At 42.1% G+C, this 16590-nt stretch overlaps 1 protein-coding gene and 1 pseudogene across 1 annotated transcript; one reads left to right on the top strand and one right to left on the bottom strand.

Annotated features, from left to right (window-relative positions):
• The first annotated feature begins 4463 nt into the window (after positions 1 to 4463).
• LOC124004836 (vacuolar protein sorting-associated protein 37D-like) lies at positions 4464 to 7628 on the top strand. The gene is made up of 4 exons (XM_046313662.1): positions 4464 to 4749; positions 6486 to 6657; positions 6808 to 6887; positions 6999 to 7628. The coding sequence occupies exons 1-4, from the start codon at positions 4624 to 4626 to the stop codon at positions 7317 to 7319; spliced, it is 699 nt and encodes a 232-aa protein (XP_046169618.1). The 5' UTR covers positions 4464 to 4623; the 3' UTR covers positions 7320 to 7628.
• A 2016-nt stretch (positions 7629 to 9644) lies between these two features.
• On the bottom strand, positions 9645 to 11584 carry LOC124004924 (annotated as a pseudogene).
• Positions 11585 to 16590: the final 5006 nt, after the last annotated feature.

Raw genomic sequence — 16590 nt, 5'->3', positions numbered from 1 at the left:
GTGTGTGTGTGTGTGTGTGTGTGTGTGTGTGTGTGTGTGTGTGTGTGTGTGTGTGTGTGTGTGTGTGTGTGTGTGTGTGTGTGTGTGTGTGTGTGTGTGTGTGTGTGTGTGCCAATGTTTGTGATATGGTACGAATTACAATTAGTATGATTCGTTACGAATTACAGTTCGTACAAATCCGTACAATATGTTACGAATTTGCTAAATGTATGATATGTTGTGAATTACAATTTGTTGTGGCTTCTGTTAGCTAGATGGCTAGGTGGCTAACGCTAATGTTAGCTACAGTAGATGACTAATGTTAGCTAGGTTAGGGGTTAAGGTTAGGGTTAAGATTAGGAGTTAGGTTAAAGGGTTAAGGTTAGGGTTAGGGGATGAGTTTGCTAACATGCTAAATAGTTGCAAAGTAGCTAAAAAGTAGTAAGTAGTTGCAAAGTTGCTAATTATAGCTCAAATGCTAAAGTTCTCCATGATGAGATTCAAACACGCAACTGTTGGGTTGTCAGACGTTCGTGTTATACGCCTATCCATCCACCCCGACCAACCATCCTATTTTTGTTATTGCCTGTCTTATGTAACCATACCAAACATATCATACTACTTTGAGTGTCTTGGAGTTGTGTTTACTATGTTACGTCTAGTCTATGAGACCAGGCTGCAAAAGACCCTTCCATTGCATTTGTCTCACAGTGGTACAGTATGTCATTAATCCAGAGACCGATGTGGATGCATTCTCCTGTAACCTCTTCTCTGATCGATACTGCCTGATCGGTAAGGTTTGCAATAATCAGATTTAATAACTTGTTGTGACAGCAACATATCAAACTAGAATAGACATGATGTAAAGTTAATTTACAACAAGCCCAGTCACATTTTGTAGCAATTTAAGATATAGCTATTTACTTGTATTATTATTAGTTATCTTATTCTTAACTGCTTTAGGCAATACTGTGTACTGTTTTGCTGCAGTAGGTAGACTGACCTGATTAACAACATTAAGCACACCAGTCAACCTGCTATATGTATATTATATCATATTGAGTAGGGTGATACCCCATTTCATGGACCCAAGATCCATAGGTAAGGCTGTACATTGCAATATGATTGTTCAATATACGTGGAATAGGTTGACTGGTGAGCTTAATTAATGTGCAATATGAATGTCAATACGCACAATAGGCTTTATTAGTGAGGTGATTTCCCACAGCTCAAGCTCCCTAATATGACCTGCTAGGCTAATATTTGTGTAAACTCTTCAGAATTGTAATCTGTGGGTGTCATTGAGTATGTTGATACCCCAATTCATGGACCCAAGGTCCATAAGTAAGGCTGTACAGTGCATATACTGTAAGTATGCCCCCAATGCAATTCTAATGACTGCCACCCTCAGCCACAGAGCGATTTCAACAGATTTGTACTTTTTTGTGCCAAATTAACTAATTTATATAACAACATTCCAACTAATGTTCACTCTAAATTATTTCAGGCACTGAGCAAATTTCAGGTCTGCTGAGCACAAACTTCTGTGCAAATTCCAGTGCGTGTTTACTGTGAACACTGACGCTCTACCCACTTTAAGTTACAGTTTTAGGTCAGTTTTAACAGAGGCCTCAGTGGCCTACCATCAAAAACAATGGAGAAAATGCATCCCATAACATTTTAACATGTGGCTATTTGACGGTGTTCATAATGCCTACATTCCATGGCTTTTGAAAAAAACTACCATTGACAGTGGCCTTTTGACCATCATGCAAGAAAATCACAAAATAAAATGCATTATTATTCTCATACCATTATTACAGAGAATCAGACAAATTATACTATCCTCTGTCTATTAGCTACTTAGTTTATTAAAGCCTGTCTCAAAATACAACACTGCCCCTTTAAGACAAAATAAAGCTCTTTACCTTACTCGCTTTTCAAAGATGTCAAAAATGTATACCTTTTGTGCTCCTGTAGAAAGCAATTACTCCCCTATTTTTGACTACAAATGATCTATACCTGTGCTAATAATTCACTAACTAGCAAAGGATATGAACAAAATGTGCACGTGGCTACATGCAGCTCTCGCTTTGATCTTAAAACAAGTGCATCTACTCATGACCACTCATGCTGTAAACACAATCCAGTTGAAAGTAAATGGCACAAATCCATATATGGCAATGGTTTATTTGCATATAGGTCTACTTCAGCTCTGATTGTTTATGCCACACCGGCCTGTGTAGAGTGTGGGCTGAGTCATGCGTGTCAATGTAATAGAATCCTACTCAGATGAGGTCCGCCTACAACAAACTATTATTGCATTGATTCGATCGCAATTGCCACAGTAAAGGGAAACATTGATAGTGTTAAGATCACTGAGTCAAGATCACTTTCTGAGACAAAATGCAACCCGAGATCTACCACTAAAAAAATGTTTAACATAACGTAAGCATACGCAACATTAACCAATTAAAAACAGTACTGTAGAGATTAGTTTTCTGCAGTAAGCTATAGGCCCAATACATTATCATTGCATATTAGCTTTGCTTGAATTTCCCTGCCAATGCATTGTTGTTCGGGCCATTTTTTTACATTATATTTCAAAATTTGAGGTAAGCTATATGATCACACTGGTAGTAGATCCATTGTTGTATTACAGTACTTGTGAGGCACAGCTGAGTGAGCATACATTTCAATATTTTATTTTACTGGGCTGATGGTGCTTGTATCTGATGGTCAGTCTCAGCGGAGGGAGAGAGCAGCAGATTGAGGGTCTGCCTCTCAACATCCCTCTCCTCTCCCTTTCCTCCACTGACACTGACCAAAAAGGGGCACCATCTTCCAACTGATGGCGAATCTCGAGTCGCACCACATTATTTTTGCCTCATCCACACATTCATGTTGTTACTCCTATGAACAGAAAAAGAGAAATATTCGTTGATATTAAAAAAGACCCAAGCTGCTAATAATAACAACAACAACGCAAGCCTATAGATACACTTTCCTACTCATTCATTAATGCTGCAGTGCTTGTTGTTGCGCTGAGTGGTGTGACAGAAAAAATATGTATTTACCTGGTGGATATTTAACAACTATTTACTTAACAAACAAAGATATTTATGTTCTGCTAATGCTGTGTTAAAGAGATGGTTTCCACTCTAGCTTCCTGCAGTTAGTCTGGGCGTCTGATCAAGGAAATGGGGTTTGCTAGGGATAGCTTGAGCTGACAATGACTTGGTGATAAAAACCTAAAAGCTGTCATTCTATAGACAAGATGTGGTGTATGTGACCCGAGATAGAGAGAGCCTGGAAGAACCATTCCTCATTGTCTCATCTTCCTGGCATCTGGGAAACTAAGCGGAGTTGGAAGTAAAACAACATCCCATGCAGATAACCAGGAGATGGACCATGGTGGCTTATGGGAAGGGTCAAAATCACTGACTAAGTGTTTAGGGCCTATATAAGATCTCTGTTTTTTCATTATCAGTTAAGCTCTCGGCAACACAACTTATGCGGTCGACGGTTTCATTATTTCAATAATTAATCGATGTTGAATCACGATCAACCGGTGGGTGACCAATCTCGTCCTTCTCTCTGTAGGCTGATATTTCTAAGTTGCAGTCTCAAAATTGATTCCAACCTTGATTAGCGTTATCTAGTTCAAATATGGCAATATTCCACCATTTGTATCGCTTTCAATGGGGGACTTTTATTTTAAAGGCAAACTGCAAATTCCACTAATGTGGCTAATCCTTATTGTGGCTAGCTTCACACAGCTACCCCAAACCCTAACCATTTACATTTTATTTTGGTAAATTGACTGAGAACACATTCTCCTTTACAGCAAAGACCTGGGGAATGAGCCAATTGGAAGCTGTGGATGATTAGGTGGCCATGATGGTCAGATTGGGAATTTGGCCTGAACACCAGGGTTAACAACCCTACTCTTACGATAAATGCAATGGGATATTCTTGTCCACAGAGGACACCTGTTCAGTGTCCCCTCTGAAAGACCCTACACAGAGCAATGTCCCCGCTCACTGCCCTGGGGCGATGGGATATAAAAATATAAAAAAACAGGAAAAAGTGCATCCCACTGGCATTCCAACTCCACTTCCAGCAGCATCTGGTCTCCCATCCAGGGAACGACCAGGACCCACCCTGTTTTGCTTCAGAAGTAAGCCAGCAGGGGGAAGCAGGGTGGTACTAACTTCAATGTAGTGACGTCCCAAGGATACGTGATAGCAATGACCGTATAGGAAACGGAGTGTTCTGATTGGCCCTGATGTCTTTAGAGTGAGCCTGAACGCTACCCCTACAAATAGGCGGGGTTTATGACTTTGTGGCTGGGGTAACTAGTTACGACCCTCCCGCGATGTACTGGTAATACAGTACTCATATCAGAAACGCGTGTGCTTCTCAAAACCTACAGCAGAGGACGACACTTTACATCTTTATTTTAGAGCGCGTTCTATGTTGCTCTTCATTGGACGTGTAAACTGCAGTTTGATGGTGAAGCTAATGTCACTGTCATGACATTACGGGTTACTTGGGTGATGTTCGTGCGTAATTAAGCATCTGGTGTGCATCATGGGGTCCAAATAAAGGAACATTTCCATATCAAAGGTCTGTTGCGTGGACATGATGCCTTGGCATTTCGACTCAAAGTCAGTAACTGACCAATTAAGGGTTTTGAGGACTGTTGAATTGCGGGAGCTTCTGCGGGATGAAGAAAAAATTAGCCAGATCATCAGATTCAGCCAAAAGGTATTTCCCGTTTATTTACCGAAAATCTTACAAACAGTTTGATGTGGTTACTGTGTGTGTATAAAGAGTGTTTTCTCTCTTGTTTTTTAATGATGAAACTTTTTATTTACATTAGAATGTGCATATTTTTTAAGGTCAGCAAATACTGCAATATAGTTATTCGCTCCTGTAAAATATGACCAAATACAGGATATAATTAGTATCATTAGTAAGATATGACAAAATATACTCCTTTACTTTTACCAAATGTTTTTGTTACATTACAGCCTTATTGTAAAATGGATGAAATTGTTGTTGTTTTTTACCCCTCATCAATGTTAACAAAATACACCATAATGACAAAGCAAAAACAGGTTTGTAGAAATTTTACATTTACATAAGTATTCAGACCCTTAACTTAGTACTTTGTTGAAGCACGTTTGGCAGCGAAGCTAGGCACACCTGCATTTGGGTAGTTTCTCCCATTCGTCTCTGCAGATCGTCTCAAGTTCTGTCAGCCTGGTTGTAGAGTGTCCCTGCACAGCTATTTTCAGGTCTCTCCAGAGATGTTCGATCAGGTTCAAGTCCGGGCTCTGGCTGGGCCCCTCAAGAACATTCAGAGACTTATCCCAAAGCCACTCCTGCATTGTCTTGGCTGTGTGTTTAGGGTCATTGTCCTGTTGGAAGGTGAACCTTCACCCCAGTCTGAGGTCCTGAGCGCTCTGGAGCAGGTTTTCATCAAGGATCTCTCTATACTTTGCTCCTTTCATCTTTCCCTCAATCTTGACTAGTCTCCCAGTCCCTGCCGCTGAAAAACATCCCCACAGCTTGATGCTGCCACCACCATGTTTCACTGTAAGGAAGGTGCCAGATTTCCTCCAGACATGCCGCTTGGCATTCAGGCCAAATAGTTCAATCTTGGTTTCATCAGACCAGATAATCTTGTTTCTCATGGTCTGAGAGTCCTTTAGGGGCCTTTATGCAAACTCCAAGCGGGCTGTCATGTGCCTTTTACTGAGGAGTGGCTCCCGTCTGGCCACTACCATAAAGGCCTGATTGGTGGAGTGCTGCAGAAATGGTTGTCCTTCTGGATAGTTCTCCCATCTCCACAGAGGAACTCTGGAGGTCTGTCAGAGTGACCATTGAGTTCTTGGTCAACTCCCTGACCAAGGCCCTCCCCCAATTGCTCAGTTTGGCCAGCTATAGGAAGAGTCTTGGTGGTTCCAGACTTCTTCCATTTAAGAATGATGTTTGCCACTGTGTTCTGGGGGACCTTCAATTACATTTGTTGTACCCTTCCCCTGTACCTCGACACAATCCTGTCTCAGAGCTCTATGGACAATTCCTTCAACCTCATGACTTGGTTTTTGCTCTGACATGCCCTTTCAACTGTGGGACCTCATGCCTTTCCAAATCATGTCCAATCAATTTAATTTACCACAGGTGGACTCCAATCAAGTTGTAGAAACTTCTCAAGGATGATCAATGGAAACAGGATGCACCTGAGCTCAATTTTGAGTCTCATAGCAAAGGTCCAAATAGTTATGTAAATAAGGTACTTCTGTTTTTTATTTTTTATAATTTTGCAAACAAATCTAAAAACCTGTTTTCGCTTTGTCATTATGGGGTATTGTGTGTAGATTGATGAGGAGCATGTTTTATTTAATCAATTTTAGAATAAAATGTGTAAAAAGTGAAGGGGTCTGAATATTTTCCGAATGTACTGTATGTTTTTTGAATGTCATTATCCTGTCCAGTTTCAGGGGCTTCAGGGAGCAAAGGAGACTGTGTTGGTCTCCAACAGTAGATTGGCAGAGACCAGTCTCTCTCATGAGCCAGAGCTCAATACTGGTAAGCTATGGTTAGCCAAGAAGTACCAGGAACTGGAGAAATTCACCAATATCATCCAAGCCAAACAGAACCAACTTGGTGAGTCAAATTGTTTTGTATTATTTTTGGGAACATCAAAGTTTCAGAATACTTGCCATTTTCACTAACTACTTCTGCAATTTTGTCAGTTAGTCACAACTGTGTTTATGCCCCTTTCATTATACAAATCTACTGTTGCCTTTCTGGTAGTTTTACTGGAGAAACGTAGCCTTCACATGGTCCAGTGGCTTCTCCTGAACAATCTGGCCCACTCTGAGGAAGAATGTGATGTAAGGCTGGATTAATTGTGTAACACAAACGATCAATTAAGCAATCATATTAATATCCTATTTGAGTGTAATAGTAGACTATACCAAACATTGTGTCTTTCTATCTTATAGGCTCTCTCACAGAAATTCACAGATGGGAAAATATCCCTGGAGCATTTTGTGGAGTCATGTCAAAGATCTTGTAAGCTCTACCATATTCGTCTGGTTCAGGCAGAGAAAATCCAAGAGTTTATCAAGCCTGAACACAAACCCCAAAGGCCCACTGAGAATCACAATAGTAGGGAGCCATCAGTTGACTTCCCCCTGAGCCCCCATCCCAATATCTGCCATGTTTTCTATGGCCTCACCCTGCTATTATTCTGCCTAACGTCTACCACTCTGTCAGCTCTGCTCCAGTCCACTTCCGGATGGGTCCATATCTACCGCCCCTGAGTGACCACATCATCAACAGTGCTCAACTTATGAGGCCTGTAGCCTCACTTTTTGACACATGTCAACCTGTGGGCCTTAGAGTGTATGGAAAGGGACATGCTCCCAGGTGGCCAGCCAGGCCTGTACGTCTGCAGCGACTCAACAACATACAGTGCAGACATCTTCAGCAGGACCCACCACCACATTGACACTGTTGGGTAAAAAAGGCATCAACTGTTACTCTCTGGACTATAATGAATTTGTGTACTTTATGATTGTGTCTGTAAAACAGCACCCCACATGTGAAACAAGTTCATTGAGAATTGATTGACAAAATTAACAAGTTGATTAAGAGCGTTGAATAAACACATTGTGGGTTTTGTTTTATACCCAGGCTCCCCTCATGTCATTGGAACATCATACTGTAGGCATCAATGCTTTCTTGGGTTAGGAAAACCCTGAACTCACTGTGCCTCAGTGCAGTAGGTCACAAGGTGAACTTGAACGCTTCACCTAGCTATACTTGATAGCTCAGATCATCCTCTCTCCACAGAGACTCTTGCTAAGGTCAGCCAAGGACCACATCTAGAACTGTCAAACTGACAGTTTCTTCAAGCCTCAGAATTACACATGTTCACTATACTTTTTATTACATCCAAACCTAATGTTGAATCATTGTTCCGAAAATCCAGGTTAGTTGAGGTAATTTGTAAAGTGACTATGCAGAGATAATAAACAGCGAGTAGCAGCAGTATAAAAACAAAGGGGGGGTCAATGTAAATAGTCCAGGTAGCCATTTGATTAGATGTTCCGCAGCCTTAGGGCTTGGGGGTAGAAGCTGTTAAGGAGCCTTTTGGTCCTAGACTTGGCGCTAGGACCGTGCGGTAACAGAGAGAACAGTCTATGACTTGGGTGAGTGGAGTCTTTGACATTTTTTAATGAAAGCACAGTTGCCTGATTCCATTGAATTACTAACACTGTCTACAGTACTGAGTGGCTGTCATTTGTTCCCCCAGTTATGTGGATCACCAGACCAAGGATTCGCCTGATCAGCCATAGGGTTAGCCAGACTGCCATCTAGCCTAATCAAGCTCACTGCACTAATTAGCTGTCAGAGAGAGGCCAGTGAGTTTACAGGGGCTGATTAGTGATGCGGAGGATGTGAAGGCCTTTGTCAGACAGCTTACTTCTGTTACAGCTATGTCAGCAGCCCCTATTGTCCTAAGCGGCTCAAATTGGGCAATTTTCTCATCTGTCATCTAATCGTCATGCGCCTGTCAACTCCACATCTCTGTGTCTCTCCTTTCTTGGTTGAAGTTAATGGGCTCAAGTTATTTTATTTCAATAGGTGAGCACTAGATACAATTTGCATGCCACAAATGATGCTACAAAGGATCACAATTACTAAAGGAGTTTAGATTTAATGACACTATCCCATCATTGAAAAGTTGGAAGGAACCTCTTCAATGCACAGCAGTACCAAATAAGGCTATCACTCAGGCATACATCTTCATGAGGGTGTTTATATTTCCTTCCTAGAACAACTAGCTGTGTGTATAGGGATTATGGGATATCTGTGTCACTATCCGTTGGTATAGTAGGTATTGGGTGACTCTTAGAGGGGTTTAATAGTGTAAGAATACATGTGGGGCAGCTTTGGCTGACCTAGTTCTGTGAATGTTATCTAACTAACAAGCACCTGTGTTCTGCATTCCAAATGGCACACTATTCCCCATGGGCCCTGTCAAATGTAGTGCACCCCTGCACATCGAGTCAGTACAGGTACTCCCTGTAATTAGCTTAATTTCTTTTGACTTAGTTATTCACTGTGTATTTATTCCTCGTGTCACTATTTAATTTTTAAAAACATTTATACTTTATCTTTAACTCTGCATTGTTGGAAAAGGCCCCATAAGTAAGCGTTTCACCGTTAGTCTACACCTGTTGTTTACCAAGTATGGGACAAATACATGTGATTTCAATAGAGAATACGAAGTCATTTGGCACTCAACTCTGAACACTAAGCAGAAAAAGGCTACCACAGACAACCAAATAACCATGTAGTTATATTACTAATAATAAATAATATTTTACTCCTAAAATAGCACAACATGACATAATAAATAACGTATTTAGGACATCCAACATTCATAATTATTTTGGACTCTTCAAGACTTGTTCCAAAATTGCAGTTACTGTATACCAGCAGTAATAAAGTAATATAAAACAACTTCATGTGCAGTGGTAATATGAACAGTACCACCTCCTTATCTAAAAGTTAATGGTTATGGCATTGGATTGCTTACTCGAATGTTGGATTATTTGTTATGAATAGAAAACCACCAGGATTAGGCATTAAACAAAACATAAATGATCATGGATGTTTTGAGGAAAAGTTCTCATGTTACAAATAGGCATAATACATAACACAACTTAAATAACATTTGATGGTCACATTATGAACCTTATAGACCAGCGATGAAGCATAATATATCATCCCTAACCTACTGTAAACACAAGCTACTTAAACCGCCGCTAGTCTGTCGGGCCATTAATTCCATTATTGAGTCACAAAGTTGTATCAATAGTCTATGTGTGGCCCATAGTCTCTGGTACAAGGCATCATGGATACACGTGGGGTCACACATCCCTGCAGGGGGTGTATGTTCCTGTACAGAAGTCAGACTCGTAGCCTGAGTGCCAGTCTGTTTGTGCCATCATGCCAACTCCTTGGCAATCATTGCCAAGGCTTGACAAGGACATCAATGGAGTTGGCAAGAGCACAAACAGATTTGGGACCAGGCTAATACTTGTGTGGTTCCTCCTTTTAAATGAAGATGTGCTCTGCCTGTACAAGCGGTCATAGTGTTGAACATCATAGTCAGTAGGAGAAATCCACACAGCAGTCCGTCAGGATGATACAGGTTAGATAAAGAGACTCCCAGGACTGCTGAGATCTCATCACATGCATCTTGATTTGCTCATATGTGACAAACATTACAATGTGAAGGGATGAACCTGAAGGGGAAGGAGAATCAGATTATTTAACCAAGCAGAACAATTTGCTTAATTCACTGTTCATATCTTGGAATTGTCTTGATTCACCTAAAGATTATTTGAAAGCAATTTGGCTTTTGATCACTACACACCCTTTATAGAAGGCTTTGGGTCCCTTGTTTCTCATCATTGTAACAGCGCAGTTAATAGCACTGTTGTATTTTCCAGCTGAACAGTTCGCGAACCGGGTCTTTACTACATCTACAGGAGACGCCACAATAGTGGTGATGAGTCCAGAACTGAAGGCTGCCGTGAAATGGCAGGGCAGGTTATCTGTAAAAAAATATATAAAACATAAAAATTATATTACTTAATATACCCTTTGAAGTAATTGTAACTATTCAAATGTAAACGTGTAAAACAAATTACATGCCTGCCTACCAGTCATGATGTTATACTTCAGGATAAGTTCCTTGATGATGTCATAAGTCACCAGCTCCGAACAGTTCACTATGTCGTTACGAGTTATGTTTGGGCCACAACCTGGAAGATACATTTTTAATGAAACTGTCAATTATAACTTCAGAATCTGTTTTTATGCATGTAAAACAAAAGTAGTGTTTCTAATTGCAGTAGGCCTACCTTTCCATAGTCCTCTGATGCTCTCAGTCCTGGCGATGGTTCTGTAGGCATCCATGATGCCGCTATCTCTTTACCCCCTCGGCTCCCCTTACTTGAGCCTGGAACTGCACTTTCACCATGTCTGTTGGCTGAGCAAAGGCTACTGCCATGGCCCCGGTCGTACAGCCTGCCACCAGCTGACTCTCAATGCCTGCATCTGTGAGTAAAGAGGAGTAGCGAGGATGAGAGATGCAGTCATAAAACACCAAGCCATATTCTTTCAGCCACATTCCTTATCTTCTACTTCCACCAACTCAGATACAAATGTGATTGAGAGATCAATAAACTGGTATTTTATACTGAAAATGTCTGTTTCGTACTGTCTGTTCCCTGTGTGTAGAACTGCTTCATGGAGTCAGAGACCGATGCGGAAAGCAAAGCTCATCTGTCTCCGGAGACCCGCCACCAGGCCGTTGTAGAGACTCCTGGGCCCCTCCGTCTTCACCATGGTGTTGATGGTGCCAAACCACACCTCTGTACTTCACCATGGTGTTGATGGTGCCAAACCACACCTCTGTACTTCACCATGGTGTTGATGGTGCCAAACCACACCTCTGTACTTCATCATGGTGTTGATGGTGCCAATCCACACCTCTGTACTTCACCATGGTGTTGATGGTGCCAAACCACACCTCTGTACTTCATCATGGTGTTGATGGTGCCAAACCACACCTCTGTACTTCACCATGGTGTTGATGGTGCCAAACCACACCTCTGTACTTCATCATGGTGTTGATGGTGCCAAACCACACCTCTGTACTTCACCATGGTGTTGATGGTGCCAAACCACACCTCTGTACTTCACCATGGTGTTGATGGTGCCAAACCACACCTCTGTACTTCACCATGGTGTTGATGGTGCCAAACCACACCTCTGTACTTCACCATGGTGTTGATGGTGCCAAACCACACCTCTGTACTTCACCATGGTGTTGATGGTGCCAAACCACACCGCTGTACTTCACCATGGTGTTGATGGTGCCAAACCACACCTCTGTACTTCACCATCTTCCCTTCAGAGGACTTGGACTCGCCTTGGATCTAAGAAAGACAAACGAGTGTTAAGTCATCTGTCTTGAAAGTAATCCTAGTGACTATTTAATCAAGACAGAATACTTTTACGCAATCATTATGTAAAGCATGGCTACATTGCAATGTAGCATAGCTGAATGGCGCAGCGGTCTAAGGCAGAATACATTATGCTAAATTATGTCAGTTTTACAGCTCATATCAGTCAATGTTCTGTTGAACCTTGTAACTAAATGCATGTTTTTATCTGTCAAAAATTGGTAACCTTCAGTAATACTGAACAAACCGATTTGCAAGATACCGTAGGTCTTACAATTAATTTAATTTGCAGCAGGGAGCCAAGGCAATAAGACTAGTTGAAATAGCATAGACCCAACTTAGACTTTATAATAATTATGTAACACTCCATAATAATGGTGTGGCCACCCATCTACTCAGCCAATGCATACATGTCCCTAATAGGCTGTGTGTCTGAGCAGTCTCTGGTATCAGGAACAGAAGTGGCTCTTGAATAGTGTGTGACTGCCTTGGGACACAGAGAATAGAACACTAGCCCACTATCCTGGACACCTGCAGAAATCCAAACAAAGGTGACATCACTTTAAGAACAAACTGTTCATCACTTTGTTTGAAAAACAAGAAGAACTAGACAGGTTTGTCAATCCTGTTGACTAATTGAATTGTTTTTCTTCCCCTGTGACAATCCTTGAAAGGCTATGGGAGTCTCCCACGTCCTTGATCATGGGTGCACACAGCAATAATAAATACACAGAAAAACAGTTACACTGGCAAACCATTTAATTAATAAAAATTATTTACATAATTAGAAAGCACTGTACATGAGCAGCCACTTATGTAAACAAGATGTGTGGACATTCATAAACCTTTAGAAAATATACACCCAACCGTATATACATCACGACACACAATATCAAATAGTATTTAGAGAAAGTGCTAATGTTAATCCTTAAAATGAGATGCAAATCTTTGCTGTTCTCTTGGTCTCTTCTGTCTTCACGGACGATGATGGTATATTTGGCCTGGGATGAGGAACACGCCGGGAGAGAATCTCATGTCTAAGAGAGCTCTATATCTGGGGGAAAGAAAAAGAGATTCAATCAATTGTTTAGCATCGAACCTGGCCTATTGTTTTTAGTTTTGTAAGCAAACAGCATTCATCATTAAGCTTTAAATGTGAATACCGGGAGATAAAAAAACATAATGCAAATATTTAAATGTCAACCATTGTGTTCATTTTATTTTCACCTTTATTTAACCAGGTAGGTTAGTTGAGAACAAGTTCTCATTTGCAACTGCGACCTGGCCAAGATAAAGCATAGCAATTTGACACATACAACAACAGAGAGTTACACATGGAATAAAGAAAACATACAGTCAATAATACAGTAGAACAAAAGAAAACAAAGTCTATATACAGTGAGTGCAAATAAGGTAAGTTAAGGAAATAAAACATTTTGCTCACTCTCCTCTAGTGTACTGCCTATGGGCTCACCAGAGCTCCAAGCCTCCAGGGTGTCGGTCTGTAGACCCAACTCCCCCCCCCAGAGGCCAGGTCTGGCTCTGACAGCAGGCTGGACAAGGGTCTGTTTCTGTCTGTTAGAGATGTAACCTCATTCAGAGGCCTGGGCTACACCACTGTCTCCTCATCTGTAATGAACATGATGGGAGACAGGGAGCTGGTTTCAAGCGCAGGGCGCAGCAGGTGTTAATTGTAAAAAAAACACAGGAGGAGGCAGGTAGCTGGGTCCAGGGGCAGGCAGAAGGTCATACACAGGAGGAGGCAGATAGCTGGGTCCAGGGGCAGGCAGAAGGTCATACACAGGAGGTGGCAGGTAGCTGGGTCCAGGGGAAGGCAGAAGGTCATACACAGGAGGAGGCAGGTAGCTGGGTCCAGGGGCAGGCAGAAGGTCATACACAGGAGGAGACAGGTAGCTGGGTCCAGGGGCAGGCAGAAGGTCATACACAGGGGGTCCAAAAGTGCAACAGTACAGGCAGGGAAATGGCTAGTAACATCGTCCGGGAGATCAGGCATTAGGGAGATAACAGGAAATCCGATAGGCTAAAGTACAGGCAGGGAATAGGCAAAAGGCGTCGTTAGTGAGGCAGGCCAAAACTATCATACACAGGAGAATTAATTTACGGGAAAAACAGAGCTCACAAAAAAAAAACAATACCTCACAATAAAAGGGTGCAAAGAACTGAACTAAATAGTGTGCGATGACATACAGGTGTGTGAACAGGTGATCAGAAGTCAAGGGATTGGGATCTGGAGAGTGAGCTGCATTCAGGGGATCTATGTGTTTGACAGTGTGAGCTGGAAAGTGAGCTGCGTTCAGGGGATCTACGTGTTTGACAGTGTGAGCTGGAAAGTGGGCTGGAAAGTGAGCTGTGTTCAGGGGATCTACATGTTTGAGAGTGTGAGTTGGGAAGCAGACGTTACAGTATCGTCTCCATGCAATTATGTTCCTGTAGACCTTTTAGAAAAGAGAGGGAAGTGTTGAGTGGCCTGACTGTAATAAGTAATAATAATGTAATCAACAAGGAAATCCCCAAGGCTTACACATTAAGTAACATATTTGGGACACCCCTTGGATAGGTTGTAGCAGTATTTATTAGAGAGGGGTAAATATAAAGATTTTATTCGAGCGCCGGGCAGGTATTAACCATGCCGAAAGGAAAAGAGTAGAATAGAGAGAGTACCACTATCAGACCCACACACATCAGCAGAAGAGACTGCCTAGAGTGTAGCCTGTTTGCCAGATAGCCAGTGGAGAGAGAATAGAACACACTTCACAGCACAGGGTAACCTCATCAATAATGCCTCATACAATAATAATGGCAAATCAATTGAACGGCAACTTCATTAGAAACAATTTACAAGAACCAAGTCATCAACAGAAGATTTACAATAATCTGTATTAACTTCCAGTGGAGGAGTGCAGAATGTATGAATGTGGGGGGTGTTCATAGACAAAACAAAGGCCTTAAAATGTCCACAATCTTCTCCGCCACATGTCATTAGTACACACCAACTCAATAGTTAAAATAACAATACACAACTTGCAAGCAAACTCCCTTTTCACTCAAATGTCCACCCAAATACTTCTGGCAGGGCAATAATAGTCCAGCTTTAATGAACTTCAATGGGGAGTGCATTTGAAAAATAGAAAGTCTGCTGCAGGGTAAAGCACTGGAACGATAGAGGGAAGAACAAGAGATCTTAGCTGTGGTCTTCAGGCGTGCCGGTGTACTGTCTGACGGTTTGTATGTCAAAGCTTCGCAACAAAGTTGCTACTAATCCATGCGATCCATAACCGGCTGCGGTCCCAAACGATAACAACAACGACCTAGAGCGGTCACACCGATGACTGAGTTAAATACTTCATAAACTACACACGCTGAAAATGAACAAGGACATATGCAGCATAGCACACCCAATCAAACTGTCGCGCCAACCAAGAGCTCCCTCCCAGAGCGCTGAAAGAGCTGTCTTTAATTCCTCCTTCCTTACTGCTGATGCGCTCTTAAAGTGGCAGCGCATAGTGAAGGTTCCGTGCAGGATTTCGCCACAAGGTTTCTGTCCCAAATCACACCCTAATCCCTATATAGTGCACTACTTTTGAACAGAGCCCTATGGGAATAAGGTGCCATCTAGGAGATGTGAAAGCATCTCACCACTGATATTAACATCCCCAACCAGGTGGGTGGACTTGAGGAGGAGCTGAGAGGAGTCTGTCCCTGTGCTCATCCAGTCTGGAGAGAGGAAGGTAGGGGTGGACAACTCACAGCTGAAGTACCTCTGGATGTCATCCAGAAACACAACAAGCACATTCCTGACTTAAAAGTTACATTGGTGAAACTTTCTGTGTGGGTATACAGTAAACACAGTCCTGCTCTGTGGGCCCTGGTCAAATGTAGTGCACTACATAGGGAATATGATTACATTTGGGACACAACCTGTGTGTGAGGTGTGGAAGGAGGTACAGTATTTGAGTGCTGAGAACAGAACTGAGCTGGAGGGATGGGTGTCCCTCGCAGCAGCACTGGTGTAACCATTACATTTGTTTAAGTGGTTCTCCAAAGTGAATTTCAGGCAGGTGTGTATGATACCATACACTTTATATTGCTTCCCATTGAAAAGCATTTCTTACATGTTAAAGAAAGAATTGTGAGAGACAGAGCTAGAGAGACGAGCCCTACAGTACCTTTCTGACAGCAGCCTGTCGAGATTGTTGGGGTGTGGAGTTGATCCTCTGCTCTGTGTAGTGGCTGATGTGGGAGGGGAAGCTGCTGTATGTGGGTGGCTGTGGTGTGGTACTAGAGGAGGAGTGTCTGGAACAGAGCCTGACAAATAAACACACACACCACGGCTGTTAAACCCACACAGATCTTCAAGTAGAACAAAACACTGATGCACTCAAATCCTTTTGTGATTATTATGAGCCGTTCTGGCTCAGACAAGGCTACTTACTAAATGCTAAGATGCTTTAGGAAGAACCTAATACCGTTTCTCCCATCTCACGGTCAGACTAACAGGGAAAGCCACTGCTGTACTCACTGAGGT

Source organism: Oncorhynchus gorbuscha, linkage group LG19 (assembly GCF_021184085.1).
Source record: "Oncorhynchus gorbuscha isolate QuinsamMale2020 ecotype Even-year linkage group LG19, OgorEven_v1.0, whole genome shotgun sequence".
NCBI classification, from domain to species: Eukaryota; Metazoa; Chordata; class Actinopteri; order Salmoniformes; family Salmonidae; genus Oncorhynchus; species Oncorhynchus gorbuscha.
The sequence above is the reverse complement of the archived record's forward strand: the minus strand, read 5'-3'. Positions and strand labels throughout refer to the sequence as shown.